The sequence below is a fragment of the Mauremys mutica genome, chromosome 1 (genome assembly GCF_020497125.1).
Source record: "Mauremys mutica isolate MM-2020 ecotype Southern chromosome 1, ASM2049712v1, whole genome shotgun sequence".
NCBI lineage: Eukaryota > Metazoa > Chordata > Testudines > Geoemydidae > Mauremys > Mauremys mutica.
The window spans coordinates 315060326-315078765 of record NC_059072.1 but is presented as its reverse complement, the minus strand read 5'-3'; the positions used below and the strand labels follow the sequence as shown (position 1 = coordinate 315078765).

Sequence of the window (18440 nt, the reverse complement as noted above, 5' to 3'; positions counted from 1 at the left end):
GGGGAGGGATTGGCTGCTCCAGACAAACACACTTATACATAGCTTTTCTGCAGGTTAACAATCTGTTAAACAATGGGAAAATGGATGACACATTAGTGAAAGTCTGTAAAGTATAATGACATCACTGCCACTTAATAATTATAAAGTCACATTAGGGAGTAGGGGAAACTATTAAAATCCTTTCACTGTGGAACGATATAAAATAATTATAACTATATTTATATTTTGAAGCAAATAATGATTTTTTGTTCATTTGCAGAAAAGCACTAACATGGGAAAAAGCCCAGTATTGTGGAACAGACACTATAGATGGAAGAGACCAATTAGATTAAGCAGTCTGTTTCCCTGCAAATATAATATGTAGCACAGTACTCTGCAGATTACATAAATTCTATTTCAGGAAGTAGAGAAAATTTCATTAGTGCTATTACAGCCAAACTGAATTAAAGTTACATTAAAAACATTCAGATGACTGTACAGTTCCTTACTACTCTTTAAGATACAATATACATCAGGCTAAATTCTTAGTAAGACACATTAAGAATTTGCAAAGGCATTGGACATGACAGTGGCTTTCCCCAGAAAATAGGATTACTTTTTGGTTTGGTGATTCCAGAATCCAAAGAAAAGAAACTAGTGAAAACCTTTGGACAAGAACACAAACTACCTAAAACAGTGACTATTAGGGACAGCAATAAGTGATGATTTTTGCGATTGACCTGCTATGTGGCTTTGAGCAAGTTTCCCTATCTGTAAAACAGGAATAATGAAACTTACCTCCTTTGTAAAAGACTTTGTCTATTGATGAAAAAAAGTCTTAAAAGCATAACTATTGCATGCTAGTGTTGATAAATACTATTTCCTTGCATTCACCTGTCATCCAAGCATTTTTCTGTATTATCATTCATTTTAGTGATTGAAATGGCTTATTAAGAATTCCTTTGATTCTTCTCCCAGATTTTGACACAGAGAAGAGGATTTTTGTTTTGAACATACATGTCAAACTCAGAGAAATACACAGATTTAAGATGTATTGCTGGGGGGGGGAGGTTATATTGTGATATATACTTGAGTAGGTCCATTGTATTCTTGACTGTGACAGTTAGGGGGCAACAGATGAGCGGTCTTAAACTTATCTGACAGGGTGTCCCCAGCTACTGTCTCTGGTACTTGGGTTATATATACCTGGTACTTCTTTTATGAGGAATCTCTCTACTGTGACTTGAGGTATCATACAGAATGACAGGCAGACTGTAATAAAATAACGAATCTTCTCAAAGTACCATCAAGCTTGTATTACTCCAAGCCTCAATGCACAATATATTTTAAATATAAAAAGACATTAAAGATAATAAATTATTATAAATGAGTAACAAACATCTTTAATATCCATATAAAAACATCCCAACAGGAAAATTTATAAATGCATTTTAACTATTCTAAAACAACAAAAACCAAAACTGACAGCTACTGTTAAAAAACCATGGAAAAAGCTCTTAAAATGTATCCAACCAGAAATTACAATTATAGAAGGAAATGTTTCTATAAAATGATTTTAAAAGGGTATATGACTGTGACAGTCAAGTACAGAACAAAAGAAACAAAGTCACACAGAGAGTCAAAGCACAAGATGGGGATAAAAAGCCTGGGGGACGATTTCAAAGGCACCAAGCACCGAACTCCCATTGACTTTCAAATGCAGCCAGGCACTTGTGCCTTTGAAAATCTTCCCCTAGATCTTCCACACGTGAACCTTTTCTGCAATCACACACCAATTTGCATGGTCAAAGTATGAATGAATAACATGTAGCTCAGGAACATGACGTTCTATCAGTTCAACCAACTCCCCTTCTTTAAAAACATGGTAGTACCTAAGACAAGCCCCACTAGGACTCCTTTGCGGCTGTTTGTTCCACATGGCCATGGAACAATCATTATCTGTATCCTGTAGAGAGCTGTCTGTTTTGCTTCTGTTTTGGAGTTGGCGGAAAGCTGATTGTTTTGGGTGATAATCTATTTTAAGTTGCTGTTTGACATCTTTTTGATGGGAAACCAGGTCAGGTAAACATACTCTGCTGCAGTCATGAATTATAGCTGGAGACATTGGGGGCTGCTTAGTGTCCTGGCCTAATTCTGAATAACAATTTTTGAAAGGCACTGGGTGACATATCATAGGTGACCCTGGTTCTACAGCTACTTCAGAAGCATTATCTTCAGAATTCTGCCTGCAACGCAAAGACAAGTTGGAAATATGCTTCATAAAGCCACCTTGCCTGATTTGTTCAAAAAGCTTTCCCTTGTTTAATTCATCCAGCTGAATATTGCAATTGGAAAATGTGCTACGCTCTCTTTGGCGCCACTGATTACTCAAGTCTAATACTGAATCAAGCGATCTTGAAAAGAGAGACCATCTCAGGGATTTTTCAAATAAGGTGTGTGTGGTTTCCTTCTTCCCCACAAAGGATGAGCTTCTTGTTTGCCTGTGTGCTTTTAAAGTGCCAGCTAACTTAGCGGAGTGTTGGTCCAAAGCCAGCCTTTTGTCCTTTTGATTAATTGAGTTCTGTATTCCACGCGAACAAGTGTTACTCAAGGTCCAGGAAGGTGGTGAAAGATTCCAAGGAACAAAGACATCCTGCTTTTCAAATTTTCGCCGTTTTTGCTCCATTGCCCACACGTATATCATCATCTGGCCACCTACTCTCAAGGTGCGAGCCATCTCCTTTATTGCTCGCACGCGCCGCTCCTTTGTTGAAAAATGGTGGATCACTGGAACAGAACATATAAAGTGAATAAATATCCCTCAAGTCACTAATGAATAGAACACAGAAAAATACTGGTTCGGATACAGTGGCTTGAACCCCAGGAAAGGATCATCTGTCTTCTACTGTACTATACTATGCTACAGCCTTTCATATGTGAAAGGAACTCAGAGCAGATTTATTTTATAACTACAATAGAATTAAAACACATGTGTTGGTGCTAGTGACAAGTTCCAGACAGACAGCAACTACAGTTCCACTTACGAAATAAGTACAAGACGGGTAGTTCCCTATGTTTTACCCTGTTAGCATGTCTCAACTGTGGTCTGGAGAGAGCGCTTCTAAGGGAACAGGGGTCTACCCAGTCCATATAAATTTACTCCAATAAGAGTGACACAAGGATGCCAATTATTGTGACATGGACACCTGTTAAATAAAAACTGGACTGAAATCACCTACTCATTTTGCTTAAGTAACTGAACAGCCACCGAACAACTAATATAATAAAGATAATCTGTCACTACTAGTTCTGGGTGAATTTAAACCATTGATATAGCAGTGAATGGGTCCATAGCCAATTACAGGTCATCTAGTCTTGCTAGTTCACAGTGTTAAAGATAACTTGTTGAATAATTAGAGTCCTATTTTTATTTAGTAAAATATGTATGCTATTACCAATAGTTAAAGTATAGTGAGAACTTGGTAGTTACAGTAACAAAGATTTTTTTTACCTCATTGGTAAAGTGTTTTGAGAGCTACTGATAAGAAGTGCTATATTATTATTATTATTATACTATGATTTTTTTTTGTTTTTTTTTTTTAAATGTTCATAACTTTCTGAACCATTCACCTACACAGCTGAAATTCTCCATGCTTAATCCAAAATCCTTTAGGCCACATTTAAGTTATGAGAAAATGAAAAATAAATACATTTTCCCATCACAAAAAAATATCATCTCACTCTTTTAGACAGCACTACTGAAAAAAATGGCTGAAGTTTGAAACATATCATGGCCATAGTCCTCACTGAGGCCAAGTGTGAAAACAAATTAGTTCTGATTAAACAAAGATGTGACCATTTGAAGACTGCATACTGAGCATGCACAGTAAAAATGTTCCCATGTCTATAAGGCTCCCCCTTTACGCTGTGTCTGGGTGGATAGTTATTTACAGAATGTTGCAACACATAGTTGTCACTGGATGGGCCAAATTCTGAAGTCAAACTCAGGCAAATCTCCCAAAGACTTTACTCACAAAAGCTTTGCTTAAGTCAGAACTGAGTTCACGATTTGACTGACATCAATAAAAAATTTCCCCAAATACCACCTGCGTAGGCTCAGGATTTGGCACAGCATTTTGCCTGAGTGAACACTGATCTGAATTATATTGGAGAAACTCCATGGTAGACAATGACAGATATCAGATTCTAGTATACAGTAGGGACTTCAGGATTTGGTTGGTTGGTAATAGGGGTATGAATTCCATAGTTACACTGAAGGCAAGGTATAACTAAGGAGCAGTCAAGGATTTTAGCAGTAGTGGTAGAGTGAAAAGGACTAATATTAAAGATGTACAAGACAGAGCAACCAAATTTGATGCAAGTCTGGATATGGGAAGACGAGAGAGAGAGAGAAAAGTCAAACAGAACACTGAGGTTGTGAACATTTGTGATGGGGAAGATGCTGAACACAAGCTATTACTACACATCTTCACGAGATCTGGAGATGGAAATGGTTTTGCTCAATGTGTATTACTTGTTGTTTTTATCCAACCTTTTCCTTAAATTTTCTTTAGTGAAAATGCCCACACAAATTACTGCCTGTGTTCCTATGCACTATCACCTCAAGCTTCGGTGATAGAGTAACTTTGCGTCACAGTGCTGAAGTGCCTGCCCCCATATGCAAATTATACAGCTCACTGGGAAAAACTGTCTCTCCCTTACAGAAATGTATGTGCACAAAATGCTGGCAGCATATTTAGATGTTCAGCACATCTTTATCTGTCAGGGTGAGCAATGTCCAACCAGATCTGCTTTTCCTCAGAGGAAAGAGATACTTCTACAATTAACAGAACAACAGCATGGAATCAAGCTAAAATAGGGAAACACTGCCAGAAATGAATGATGAATTCACCTTCTCTGCAGCAATGTGAAGATCAAAAGCTAATCTTTAAAGAAACAGGCTCTTTCAACATCTAGTTATTCAGCTACTCTGCCTGTATGTTTCACTGGTTCTAGAAGAACAGAAATCAATTCAAAAAATGCTCCAATTCTACAGCAATAGACATCTGACATTGAAACATTATGGTCATTTTAATTAAAAAGGCTTCCAGTAGCATTTAAAGGGTTACAGTTTATTAATAAAACCATCAGATACTTAGAAAAAGTTTTGTGTTGGTACAATGAATTTGTGTGGAATGAGGAGTAAGTTTCAAATTCCCTGAATGATGCATTACATTAAAAAAGGCATAACCTGAGGAAGCAAAGAGAAAGTGCTCTCCTACAATAACATCAAGTTGCACTTAAATCTCAGATTCTCATGAGACTTATGCATTTTTCTTTTTAACCAAAGGTACACTTGTCAGGGACCACAATTAGAACACACACCCAGTCACCTAAAGCAGGCTGCTTACAGGAAAAATCATTTAGCTTTTTCTTTATACATTCAAATCTTTACAGAAGGAAGCTACATATAACTAAATATTAGTTAATTTACAATAAGGTCTTGTTTCAAAGACAGAGCTACTTGCTTTCTTAATTTGTCAGCAAGGACATATAAATATTCATTTTGAACCTGATTTCACTCTCCACTAACACCAAATTAAACAGCATTGAGCCTGATTCTCCATTCTCTTAAAGCCTCAAGACTGCTTAAGTTACACTAGCAGCACCAGCCCCCAAAGGGCCAGTTGGACAATCATGGATCAGTGGAGTGCAGCAGTGGTCCAATCATCCTCCCCTACTTTCTCTAGCAGCACTCTCTACACAAGAGCCAGGAAGCACAGGAATTTATATGCCAGGGGACTCACAACTTTAAGGTTGTTTTAAGGCACCAGAACACCACAAAAGAGCCTTAACAAAGTCCAGAATCGGGTCCTGTTGCCATGACCTTGAAATATATTTATCTCTTAATGGAACAGTGACCAATACTTTAAATGAAAAGTGGTGTTTGTTTTGTCTTAAATTAAAAAAAAAATCCCCTTGGCTGAAATTACCTAGCATCAGTTTTGTCCTCAACCATAAGAATAATGAAGGCTTGGGGGAAGTGGAAGAGACAGAATAAGTGTTGCCATATACAAAATAAAAGTTTTGTCCTGCACATTGTCACAGAACCACTGACTTCAACATAAGGAAGGGTTTGCAGATCAAACCCCATTTCCTTCTTGGCGCAGCTACCACCCACAATATAGGGGGAAAAATGGTTACTCACCTTCTTGTAACTGTTGTTCCTCGAGGTGTGTTGTTCACGTCCATTCCAATCAGGAATGTGCACATGCCTGGTAGCCAGAAAAATTTTCCCATAGCAGCCTCCGTTGGGTTGACCTGGGCGCCCCTGGAGTTGAACCTCCATGGCGCTCAATGTAGGGTCCTCCTGACCCTCCACCACCTCAGTTCCTTCTTTCCAGCTACTCCGACAGAGGGGAAGGAGGGTGGGTATTGGAATGGATATGAACAACATATCTCGCAGAACAACAGTTACGAGAAGGTGACTAACCATTTTTTCTTCTTCGAGTGCGTGTTCATGTCAATTCCAATCAGGTGACTCGTAAGCCCAAGTTCAGGAGGTGGGGTTGGAGTAGTCCATTGATTGGAGCACTGCTCTTCCAAAGGCTGCATCATCTCTGGCCTGCTGGGTGATCGCATAGTGTGTTGTGACAATGCGTATGGAGGACCTTGTCGCTGCTCTGCAGATTTCCTGGGTGGGAACCTGCGCCAGGAACGCCACTGAAGAGGCCGGAGCCCTGGTGGAGTGCGCAGTGATTGGGGTGTGGGAACCCCTGCCAGCTTGTAGCACTCAAGGATACAGGACATGATCCAGGACAAAATCTGTTGAGAAGAGACAGGAAGACCTTTCATTCTGTCCACCACTGCCTCAAATAACTAGACGGACTTCTGGAATGGCTTCGTTCTCTTGATGTAGAAGGCTGGAGCTCTGCGGACATCTAAAGAGTGAAGCCTTTGCTCCCTGCCAGTCAAGTGTGGCTTAGGATAGAACACTGGGACGAAGATGTCCTGGTTGATGTGAAACTGGGACACAACCTTCGGAAGGAAAGCAGGGCGAGACCTGAGCTGAACCTTGTCCTTACAGAACATGGTGTACGGAGGCTCTGATCTCAGGGCCTTGAGCTCAGACACCTTCCCGGCTGAGGTTATCGCTAACAGGAACACCACACTGTAAGAAAGACAGAGCAAGGAGCATGTCGCCAAAGGTTCAAATGACATGAGTCTGGAAATGACCAGATTAAGGTCCCAAGCCAGGACAGGCTGTCGGACATGCGGGTATAGTCTGTTGAGACCTTTAAGGAAACAGCTGACCATAGGGTTAGCAAAGACCAAGCAGCCCTGTGTGCCTGGGTGGAAGGCAGAGATTGCAGCCAAGTGAACTCTTACTGATGACATGGACAGCCTCTGCTGCTTGAGATGGAGAAGATAGTCCAGTATAAGTGGCACAGAGGCGAACATCGGGGACGAACAGTGCTGTGCCCACCAGTCTGAAAATCTCTTCCACCTGACAAGGTAGGTAGCCCTGGTGGAGGGTTTCCTGCTGCCAAGGAGGACTTCTCTAACCTGATCCAAGCTAGAAAGCACCATCGGTTTCAGCCATGGAGCTTCCACACCGTGAAGTGCAGCAACTCGAGGTTCTAGTGTTGGAGACGGCCATGATCCTGAGTTAGTAAGTCCAGGAAGAGCGGCAAGGTGACTGGAACTTCCACGGATATTTCCAGGAGTGATGGGTACCAGTGCTGGCAGGACCAGGCTGGAACTATCAATATCACCAAAGCTTGCTCCCTCCGTACCTTGAGGAGCACCTTGTGAACAAGTGGTATGGGCGGAAACACGTATAGGAGGTAACCGCCACATGGGAGGAGGAATGCGTCCACGATGGAGCCCGGGCTGTGATTCAGGAAAGAACAAAACCACTGGCACTTTTTGTTGTGTCGCGAACAGCTCTATCTGGGAAAAGCCCCACTGATGGAAGATTGAGTTTGTAACATCTGGGTGAAGGGACCACTCGTGGCCATGGAACGACCTGCTAAGATAGTCCGCCAACTTGTTCTGTACTCCAGGGAGGTACAATGCTTTCAGGTGTATCAAATGCTCTACACAGAAGTCCCACAGCATGAGGGCTTCCTGGCACAGGAGAGAGGAGCGTGAGCCCCCACCCCCCTTTGTTGTTATAAAACATCGCTGTGGTGTTGTCTGTCATAACTGATACACATCTCCCTGTCAAGTGAGCTTGGAAAGTCTGGCATGCCAGGCGTACTGCTCTCAGTTCTCTGACACTGATGTGGAGAGTGAGTTCCACCTGAGACCAGAGGTCTTGTATCCTGAGGTCTCCCAAATGTGCTCCCCAGCCTAAGGTCACTATGGAGAGACACGGCTGAGGGCTGCTGAAGGGGACCCCTGCACATACTACCTGTGGGTCGAGCCACCACAGGAGGCAGTCAAGTACCAGGTGAGGCAGTGTTACGATCCTGTCCAAGCTGTCCCGGACTGGCCGATACACTGACGCTATCCATGACTGAAGAGGTGAAGAGGTCGAAGTCTGAGTCTGGCATGTTGTACTACGTAGGTACAAGCGGCTAAGTGTCCTAGAAGTTTCAAGCAATTCCTTGCTGTGGTAGTTGGGAACTGCCTGAGACCTCAAATGATGTTGCCGAGGGCTTGAAATCTTGCTTCCGGGAGAAATGCCCTGGCCTGTGTTGAGTCCAGTACCATCCCCACGAACTCTATCCTCTGAACCAGGGACAGTGTTGATTTCCCCTCATTCAGCAGAAGGCCTAACTCGTGGAAAGACACTCTTATGAAGGCAACTTGCATCCCTACTTGAGTCCTGGATTGGCCCTTGATGAGCCAGTCGTCGAGGTACAGGAACACCTGTACCTGTTGCCTGCGCAGGAACATGGCCATGACTGCCATGCACTTGGTGAACACTCGAGGTGCCACTGACAGGCCGAACAGTAGGACTGTGAACTGGTAATGGGTGCTGTCCACTACAAATCTGAGATATTTTCTGTAGGACGGAGTTATTGCTATGTGAAAGTATGCATCCTTCAAATCAAGGGCAGCATACCAGTCTCCTGGATCCAATGAATGGGTGATGGAGGCCAGAGAGACCATGCAGGACTTAAGTTTCTTCACAAACCTGTTGAATTCTTGCAGGTCTAGGATGAGCCTGAGCCCACCCTTGGTGGTCTGAATTAATACGGGACTGTGCACAGTAGAAAGAGGATAGTCGGGATGAAAAGGTAAGGTGGGGTTGATCCAGATCTTGCTCTGGTGCACTGTCCTCGACTGCACCTTCAAAAGTCCTGTTTTGGGACAGGGTCTTGGTGGTGTCCGTGATGGTTTTTATGAGTAGCAGGGCAATACGGTAAAGCATCCAGAGGGTGTGAGGATATCCACCATGGGATGAGAATCCTCAGCTACATCTTCTGCCTTGATGCCCAGATCCTGGGCAACCCGGCGCAGCAATTGCTGTAACACCCTGCTGTCTTCAAGCACTGGGGCTATGGCAGTGCCTGCCAATGCCTTGTCCGGCGACGATGAGGAGGAGGCCCCCATGAACGGCAGCTGTTCCCTGCCGTCAGCATCCAAAGGGTCCAATGACTCTCGGGGTCCTGAGCAGGTGCCGACACTGATGGTGCCGTGCCCCTTGGTGCCAGGGTTGTCAACTCCGAACTCGGTGCCGAAATCAGTATCGGAACCGCTGTCGTTGCTGCTGGTGGTGCAAGAGTCGCTGTCGGTGCTGATGCCACTACTGGTGCCACTGCCGAAGCCGACGTCGGTGCCGCAGCCAGTGGCGTCGACAGAGGTGGTGGCAGCTCACTGACCGGTCACTTAGCCGAAGGCAGAATAAAGGTGGCTGAAGCTACTGAAGCCGCCGCCGAGCAGGACCCTGGCTCTGGTGGAAGACCCAGGGGGTCCAGAAGGGCCACTGCGGTGGATTCTGCCATTGCAGCTGCCACGGTGCCAAATAAGCCCGTCTATCCCACCCCGACCTGGACCTCCTGGCTACTGCTCCTATCTGAGCGGTAGGAGTAGAAGTCGGACTCCAAGGCCTCTGAAAAGGAAGACCACGGAGGAGCTGTACTTCGGGGCACTGATCATTGGGAGCTCGGGGACAGACTGGGCTCTCTCGCCGGAGGAGCAGGAGCCAGAGGATGCCATGGAGAAGGAGAGCGCCGGGACATCATTGCCAGCTTCCCTCTTGATTGCACCTGGAGGTGGGCTGGTGCCAACGGTGCCGGTATCATCTCTGTCCTAGGGGGCGAGAATGGCACCATGAGGCACAGCAAGTCCTGAGCCACCACAAAAGCCTCTGGTGTTGAGGGGAGTAGCCACTGCTGGCCACTAGCGTTAGGCGAACATGGTGGGCCTGGAGTCAACTGCCTCGCCTGGCCAGGAGTCAACACGGCCCTGCCCTGGGATCTAGTCCTGTGGCCTGACTGGGGTCTCACAGTCGTCAGTTCCTTGGATTTGGCCAGGGGAGAATGAACTCTCTCTGGCTTTTTTCCTCTGACTGAGACCAGGGCCTACCCTCCGAGTGGTTGTGGGAGGAACTGTGCCAGTGCTGAACATCTCAGGAAGAGTCTTTTCTCAGCACCGGTTCCCGGGATGATGGCGTCGAGGTGTTCCGTGGCGACAAGGATGTACCGGGAGCAGGGTCCCCTGACCCTGGATCTGACAAGGGGTGGAGACCTGGCTCCATAAGTAGAACTTTAAGCCACTGTTCCCTTTCTTTAAAAGTTCTGGAACGCAACTCACGGCATATTTTACAACGGTCCTTTTGGTGACCTTCCCCTAGGAACCTTAAACAAGAGGTGTGAAGGTTGCTCTTTGGCATGCACTTAGCACAGATCTTACAGTTTTTAAGTCTTGGGGACCACAGTATACCATGGCTCTGGGGATTCGGAAGTGGGGGTGAGACCCCCCAGCTAACTCTAAACTATGACTATACAGTAACTACAGATGAACTATATACAAATGACGAAGATAGAGGTACTTGCTGAAGCAAGGGACGTTCCAGCTAACTGTCACTGGCAGTAAGAAGGAACTGAGGAGGTGGAGGGTGGGTAGGGCCCTATATTGAGCACCATGGAGGCTTGACTCCAGGGGGCGCCCAGGCCAACGTGACGGATGCTGCTATGGGAAAAATCTTCCGGCTACCGTGCACATTGAATTGACATGAACAAGCACTCAAAGAAGAACAGAAGTTACTGGTTAACTTTTGTATACTCTCTAGTAGAGGAAAACACACATTGTAGGACCTAAATTCCCTACAGCCATTGGTTGTGTGTTGGACCTCACAAATCTACTTAGGGTGGGCCTATTCTGTTCTGGGATGGAAGACTGCCAAGGTAAAAATCTAGGTGCTACAAAAAGTGGTGCTAGCACTTTAGTAGGTGAAACTTTACAGCCAATATTGAACCAGCATCCCAGCATGGTGCTTAAGGGTGCTGCAATCCTAGAGCTGCTCTCTTTCAGAAAGATAAATTCAAGTTCCCAGCCACTTGTGGTCATCTACCATTCAAATACATGCTCATCCTTAGGGTGCTACAGTGAGGGAGGGGAGTGAGTTAGCTATATCGATGCATCTCTCCTCCTCTATATCCCTTCTTGCAGCAGTCTCTTCTCCCTCTTTCCTCCATTCCCTCTCAGCTGCTCAGTGTAGCCTCTTTCCCCATGACCACTGGAAGAGAGCCCTCTCTCTCAGTGAACTAGCCTGTCCCCACTCACCTGCCACTGCTTGCACCTTCAGAGCTTGTACAGAGCTATACAAAATTGCATCCAGTGTTACAAAAACTGCTAAAAAAAAAGGCAAAGAGTTTTGGAACTGATCTCATGTGTCAGGGCATAAGCCAACCTCTAGTCACTGTGGGTTAGGACAAAAATTTCTATTCAAATCTCCTTATTCTGTAACTACCTACTGTAGGGTTCCGTTGACTTTTCCATGAAGCACTTGATGCTGGCCGCTCATGAGCAGGATACTGGACGAGGTGAATCAGTGGTCTGGTCTAATCTGGCAATTCTTACGTTTTTATGTTTGTGCCAGCTTCTCCCCATCATAGCTTATTCTGCTGTCACTGGACTGCTGCTGGCTCCTGGCAAGAGATGGGGCAGCCGGTAGAGCAGGGCCTGATTACTGGTGGAGGAGATATTAGGTGGATTCTCCATCACTGACAATTTTTAAATCAAAATCAAGAGGATTTTTTAAAAAGATATATTCTAGTTCAAACGGCATTATTTTGGGGAAGGTTATGGCCTGTGCAATACATGAGATCTGACTAGAGGATCACAATGGTCCCCTTCAACCCTGGACTCTATGAATCAGTGGTTTTTACTCACCTCCTCTACCACCCACTCACTGTTCCTTTGCCCTACTCCGCCATGCCATGGTAACCCCCTGAAATTCTTAAGTAAATGGGCAGTCCTGAAGGTGTTTTACATTCTAGAATTAGCTAATATCTTGAGGGTTAGAGATTCAGTAAGTCTCTCCTAGGTAGGGGTTTTGTTCCAAGTGCCACAGTTAAATTTAAACATGAGTAACTATAAATTAAATTCCCCCTATAGCCTGATCTGCAGAAGGTATTATTCAATTTCTGTTCTAAACTTGTTTAGCTTTGCTGCTCTGATCCATCTCAGAAGCTGCTGCACATCAATGATGGATGAATAATTCACAAGTGTGATAAGGAAGGTTAAGATTTTGTCATGGTTACTTTTAGTTAAAGTCATGGACAAGACACAAACAGTAAACAAAAATTCATGGGAGCCTGTGACCTGCACCTGTAAGCAGGCAGCAGAGCTGGTGGGGGGAGGGAAGGAGCAATGACAGCTGAAGCCCCATGAAGAAGACTGACAATTTTGTGAGTGGAGAGCGGTTATGCTAAATGGAAAGAACAGGGTGGGAAGAGGGCGGAGCAGGGGAGAAGAAAGTAAGAGGGGTAGTGGAGTGAATCTGAAGTGAAGAGACTGGGAGGGATGGGGGATAGAGCAAGCAGCCAACCAGCACAGAGCAGAGAAAGTTCAGTTAAAACTGTGGAAAGCTCCTAAGTGTCCAAAGGTCCCTGCTTTAGCGGATTCTGCTCCTACTGGCCAAGTTCCCTCAGAGTGCGGGGCAGGGGAGGTCTTTCAAGCCTGCACAGTTCTGGGTGCTGGGGGTAGAGGTAGCCCACTTAGCCCCCCTTCTGCCCCCTCCATCCAGTTCCTGCTTTGCTTTGCTTGCTCCTGCTCCTGCTGGCTGATGTCTCTGGCTGGCTCTGAGTGGCCCTGGTTTGCATTACAATGACAGACACCAAGGGTATGGCTACACTTACGGTTTGCAGCGCTGGTCATCCAGCTGTGTAGGAGCAGCGCTGGTGTGTGGCCACACTCACAGCTACCAGCACTGGTGTGTGGCCACATTTGCAGCATTTGCAGCGCTGTTGGGAGTGATGCATTATGGGCAGCTATCCCAGCATTCAAGTGGCCGCAACGTGCTTTTCAAAAGAGGGGGGTGGAGTGGGGTCTAGTGTGACAGGGAGCGGGGGGAGAGAGAGAGTGGATTTTTGGAGCCAACACTGTGTGTTTAGCTTCCTGCCTTGAAAAATCAGAACATTTTTCCGACCCCTTAGTCTTAACTCTTAATTGCAAACAGCCTGCAGCCAACACGACTCCCCGCTGTTTCATTCACTCCCTGCCTGCCTCTCATTTGATTGTTTACAGCCAGGTACAGATGATCACAGCAAACAGGAGCTCTGTTTGTTTTTTAGATAAGCAGCACCGGCAACGGAGCTCGTTCACAACAAAACAAAGAGAGGCTGCATAACAAAACAAAGAGAGTAATTTATAAAAGCATTCTGGGATACATCCTTATACACTGGAGGCCAATCACAGCGCTGGTGTGTGGCCACACTTGATGACCAGCGCTGCAGCACCAGCGCTGGAATCCTTATTCCCCATGCTGAGTGAGGTGTACGGCCAGCGCTGCAGCCAGGGAGTTGCAGCGCTGGAAGTGCCCTGCAGGTGTGGCCACTTACTAATTGCAGCGCTGGTGGAGGCTTTCCAGCGCTGCAAATCGCCAGTGTAGCCATACCCTAAGGTCCAGACTCTCAGCCAGTGCAGCTTTATTACAGTCAACAGAGCTATGCAGATTTACACCAGGTAAGGAGCTGCCCCAAAGTTTCTGTATGGCAATGGGTTAATTACAATATACAATCTAAATGCATTGGGAGGAAGCATGTTCTCATTATGGCGTACACAGTTCAGTTTCAACAGGGGCTTTAAACTTCACCCCGATGGCCTCTTCTTCAAGCAGGAACAACCCACAACTGGGAAGAATGGAGAGAAGGAAACAGAAAGAGAAAGGGAGCAAGAGGAAACAAAAAAAAATAAACTAAAACAAAAAAGCTTGTACACCAGGAACAGAGGAAGCTTTGAGAATTCTGGCCATGATTTTCAGAAGTAACTAGTTACTTCTGGCTGCTCAACTTTAAGACATATTAAAGGGACTTGATTTTTAGAGGGTAAGTGTTCAGAACTTTCTGGAACATGAAGTCCCTTTAAGGTACCCAAAAATCACAAGTCCCTTTTGAAAATCTTGTTCTTTGTCTACTGCAGCACTCAATGCCCTCTGTAACTGGTGTTCAGTGCTTAGATACCATTGTGACATGCACCTTAGGGGAAAAAAAGATAGCATTGTGAAGTGGTGCTGTATGAAAGGTTCAAGCTAGGAACCTACACCATGTAGTGCATGGTGGGAACTAGTAGGAAGACACTGCATTTTACAATTCCCCCAAACAAGTCAATGTGAAGGAGAAATCTAGATACAAAGGCCTGGAGCCACAAAGGGACTTAGGGACTGCGGTGCTCAGTGCTGCAACACCTAACTCCGAGGCACCTAGAAAAATCACAGGAATAACAGGGAGATCCACAAAGCCTGAGTTAGGCACTTAGGCTCCCTGTACAATGAATTGGGAGAGGTAGGTGCCTTGAAACATGATCCACAAAAGCCAGCACAGTAGGCTGGGAGCCACCTCAGCTAGCCAATGGGAGAACTACCCTTTTCCTGGAGACAGGTGCCTACGTCAAGGTGGCAGGCTCAGAAGCTGCCTACCTCCACAAACAGCAGCTAGGGAAGGCTGTTCTCCCTTATAAACTTTAGCCCAGTGGTTATGGAACTCAGCAGGGACGTGGACAAGCATGGGTTCAAGCCCTCCCTTTGCCTAAGGAGAAGGGATTTGAAGAGGGATCTGCTATGTCTCAGGCAAGGGCTTTAACCATCAGACCATAGAGCGTCTCCCTTTTCTCTGGCACAATTAATATTTATTTATTCAATTAACATGGAACAATTTCAATAGGGAGCCCCAAATCGGAATATCCCATTATCCAGTGGTGAGGTCACTCACCTGAGAGGTAGCAGATCTCTCCTCAAATCTCTTCTCCTCACTTGGGGGTGGGGCAGTGGGTCTGAAGTAGGGGTCTCCCATATTCCCAGTGAGAACCCGAACCACTGGGCTAAAGGTTATAAGGGAGATCCTCCCCTGCCCCAGCTATTCTGTGGGGAGTGAGGCAGCCTATGAGCACACATACCAGATCAGGCAAGATGGACAGAGGAGCACCTGTCCTCCCCTGGTACACATCATTCTGGTGCTTAGGCAGGAGATGGGTCTCTGGCTGTCTAGAGGGAGGCATCAGTGCACATGCTCAAATGCAGGAACACAGGCACTGACAGAATTTTTACTGCAAAAGCTTTAGGCACTAAGTGAGTTTAGGCACCTATGGGGTTAGACAGCAGCTGAACAAGAGTTATGCGGATTACTGTGAAACTGGGATTTAAGCACCTAAGTACCTTTGTGGATTCAAGCTATAACTATTTGAGTTGGGTGAGCTAAAGTTTCCTAACTTTCTGGTTATGGTCATCTTGGGATCAAGGTATTCTGTCCTGACTTAGATTCTGTTCCTGTGAACAGCTGCACTTGTGTGGACACCTGCACCGATGAGGAGTCCCATTGGAGTAGCGTATATTGTAACGTATCTATGGACAAAGAGAAACTTAATTGACAGGGGTCTGCTTAACACAACTGTTTGCAGGATCAGCACCTTACTTTGCAGACTGACAGTTGTTCTAAATTTCCTTTTAATTTCAGCCAGGTGTCAACTCTTCCCAGCAGATCTAAAAGTCATTCCAAATTAATTTTGTACTGGGTGCTGATCAATTTAAATGAAAGTGCTGGGAATGAAGACTAAAAGATTTCCCACATCTGAAAAATACATAATGTAATTCTGATATGAAATGAAGGGGGGGAGGGAGAGAACAGCATCTCAAAGATTCTCCTCTTCTTCGCTTCATAAAAATATAATTAATTGCTTCTTCTGTTAATTTAATACTGTGACTAATCCTACTAAAAGGGATTATTTAGAAAAGGCAGACAATGTAAGATACACTTTTATGCCTTTCAGCTGTCTTCAAAGAACAAAACTGAAAACATCCACAACTTTTAAATTTTTTTTTTTTAAGAGGTAATTTTCAAAATGAGTATTTTAGGTCAGTGATTCAATTTAAACCTTGTTAAACTGCAAGGAAAATGCTGTATTCAGAAATTACTTTGTCAATTTTTTATACTAAAGTTAAATCTCTTTAGGAGGCATTTGAAAAGTATTCAAGGATCAGAGAATCACTATCTCAGAGCCTTTTTTTATATATATATATAGACTGTATATATACTTTAGATGTCACTTTATCTTTGACAGTTCCAGTAATAGGAACATGTGGAATAGATACAGTACGTATGATTCCAAATAAAATGCAATTTTATTCTCCTCCTTACGATGGTATTAAAAGAATGTGAGAGAAAAATAATAATAAACTAAAATGCCAATAACTTATTGCAGAGAATTTACTAGCTAAATTTCATTATTTCCCCAAGAACTACTACTTTCCCCACAACATACCCATTTACAAATTTCTTAGATGGTGAAATTCCTGCCACCTTAGATTTTTCCTATATTTGTGGACAGCACTTAACACATGTGGATGCAACTTTAATATAAACAATTATAATTATAAACTGATGGTTTATTAGGGCCCTGACTCAGCAAGGTACTTACTCATGTGCCTAGCTTTAAGAATCTGGCTACATTGGCTACAGAGGGATTACTTTGTGGTTAAAGTTAAGTGCAATTGTAAAGGGGTGAAGTCAGCATCAGCAAAAGACTGGTCACAGGGAGGTAGGGTAACCACTGTAAAATATCAGCAAGTTGGGTTTAAAAAAAGCGAGGGCGGGGATGGGGGGAGAATCCTCTTATCTCTCTCTACTTAATTCTATCCTCAAAGAACTTACACTGGTTTGATCCCATAATATTTAGTCATCCTAAATTTACACTGAATCAATTGTAAGATTGTAAGATTCTATTGTAAGATTCTACTGTATGACTTTACTGAGACACGCTCTAAGTTTAGAAAAGCAGGCACAAAACAGTTCCTCAGAGACAATAAGCAAAATGACGCTTCTGCCAGGTGTGAGCATAATCAAATGGATTATCACCTGGTGAAGCAGTCATTCTTTGGCAGGAAGAAGGGTGTGAACAAGAAATTTGCTTGGCAAACAGACTTGCTGTCACCTGAACCCCAGCTGGAGAGGATTCTCAAAGAACAGAAATGCTATAAAGGAGAAGAGAGGACACAAATTACCTCTCTCCCCTCATCTCTACTAAGGAGCATCATTGAACTGGGGGAGGGGTACTGGCCAACAGGATCCAGTTGGACAGCTATAAGCATGTGGTGAGAAAAATCTTTGCTTTGAATTCACTTAGCTTGATAAGTTAGGCATTATTTTGCATTTTACCTTTTATTTCTTTGTAACCAATTCTGACTTCTATGCCTCATTACTTGTAATCACTTAAAATCTATATTTCTGTAGTTAAACTTGTTTTATTGTTTTAGCTAAACCAGAGTGTGTTTGGATTAAAGTGTTATCGGAAATGAAGTTTCCCAATGGGGGGAGGATGGATCAGCATTCACGTCGAACTCCCCATCAGTACCCATCCCAAGCCAGGGAAACTAATGAGCCAACCAGTGGACCAAATTCTGTGATGAATGAGGCATGTTGCACATACGCTAAGAAGATTTAAGATAACAATAGAAAATACTATGCACAAACCATGTTGAGATGACATACTTTCTATGAGCTTGTACTGCACAGAAGGAAGGAGCTGGACAGTACAAGACGCACATTTCTGGGGACAAGTCTAGGACTAAGAATTTGCTGGTGTCACTCTGCAATATAATTCAGAAATGGCTAGCTGATGCACTCTTGCAGTATAGCTGGGAGTAATTTACATGTTAGAGGCTGTGTGTGAGCAAGGCCAGGAGTGGTTGCTTTCACAGCGAAGCAGTGTAAAAGGCACCCCAGACTGGAGAACTGACAGGACACAGCTATTCAGCAGTCCAGATTGTACCCTGGGGAATATCACAATGGCCC

At 44.3% G+C, this 18440-nt stretch overlaps 1 protein-coding gene across 11 annotated transcripts in view; it reads right to left on the bottom strand.

Annotated features, from left to right (window-relative positions):
• Window positions 1–1369: 1369 nt before the first annotated feature.
• Window positions 1370–18440, bottom strand: part of LOC123369938 (probable tRNA methyltransferase 9B) — a 58812-nt gene continuing 41741 nt past the window's right edge. For 9 of the 11 annotated variants that reach the window (XM_045016077.1, XM_045016068.1, XM_045016044.1 and 6 more), the window contains one exon: window positions 1370–2766. In XM_045016077.1, the coding sequence (XP_044872012.1) occupies window positions 1733–2766 (1034 nt within the window). In that variant the 3' untranslated portion in view covers window positions 1370–1732. The remainder of the gene's footprint in view (window positions 2767–18440) is intronic. The other 2 variants (XM_045016102.1, XM_045016110.1) reach the window with 1 other exon arrangement.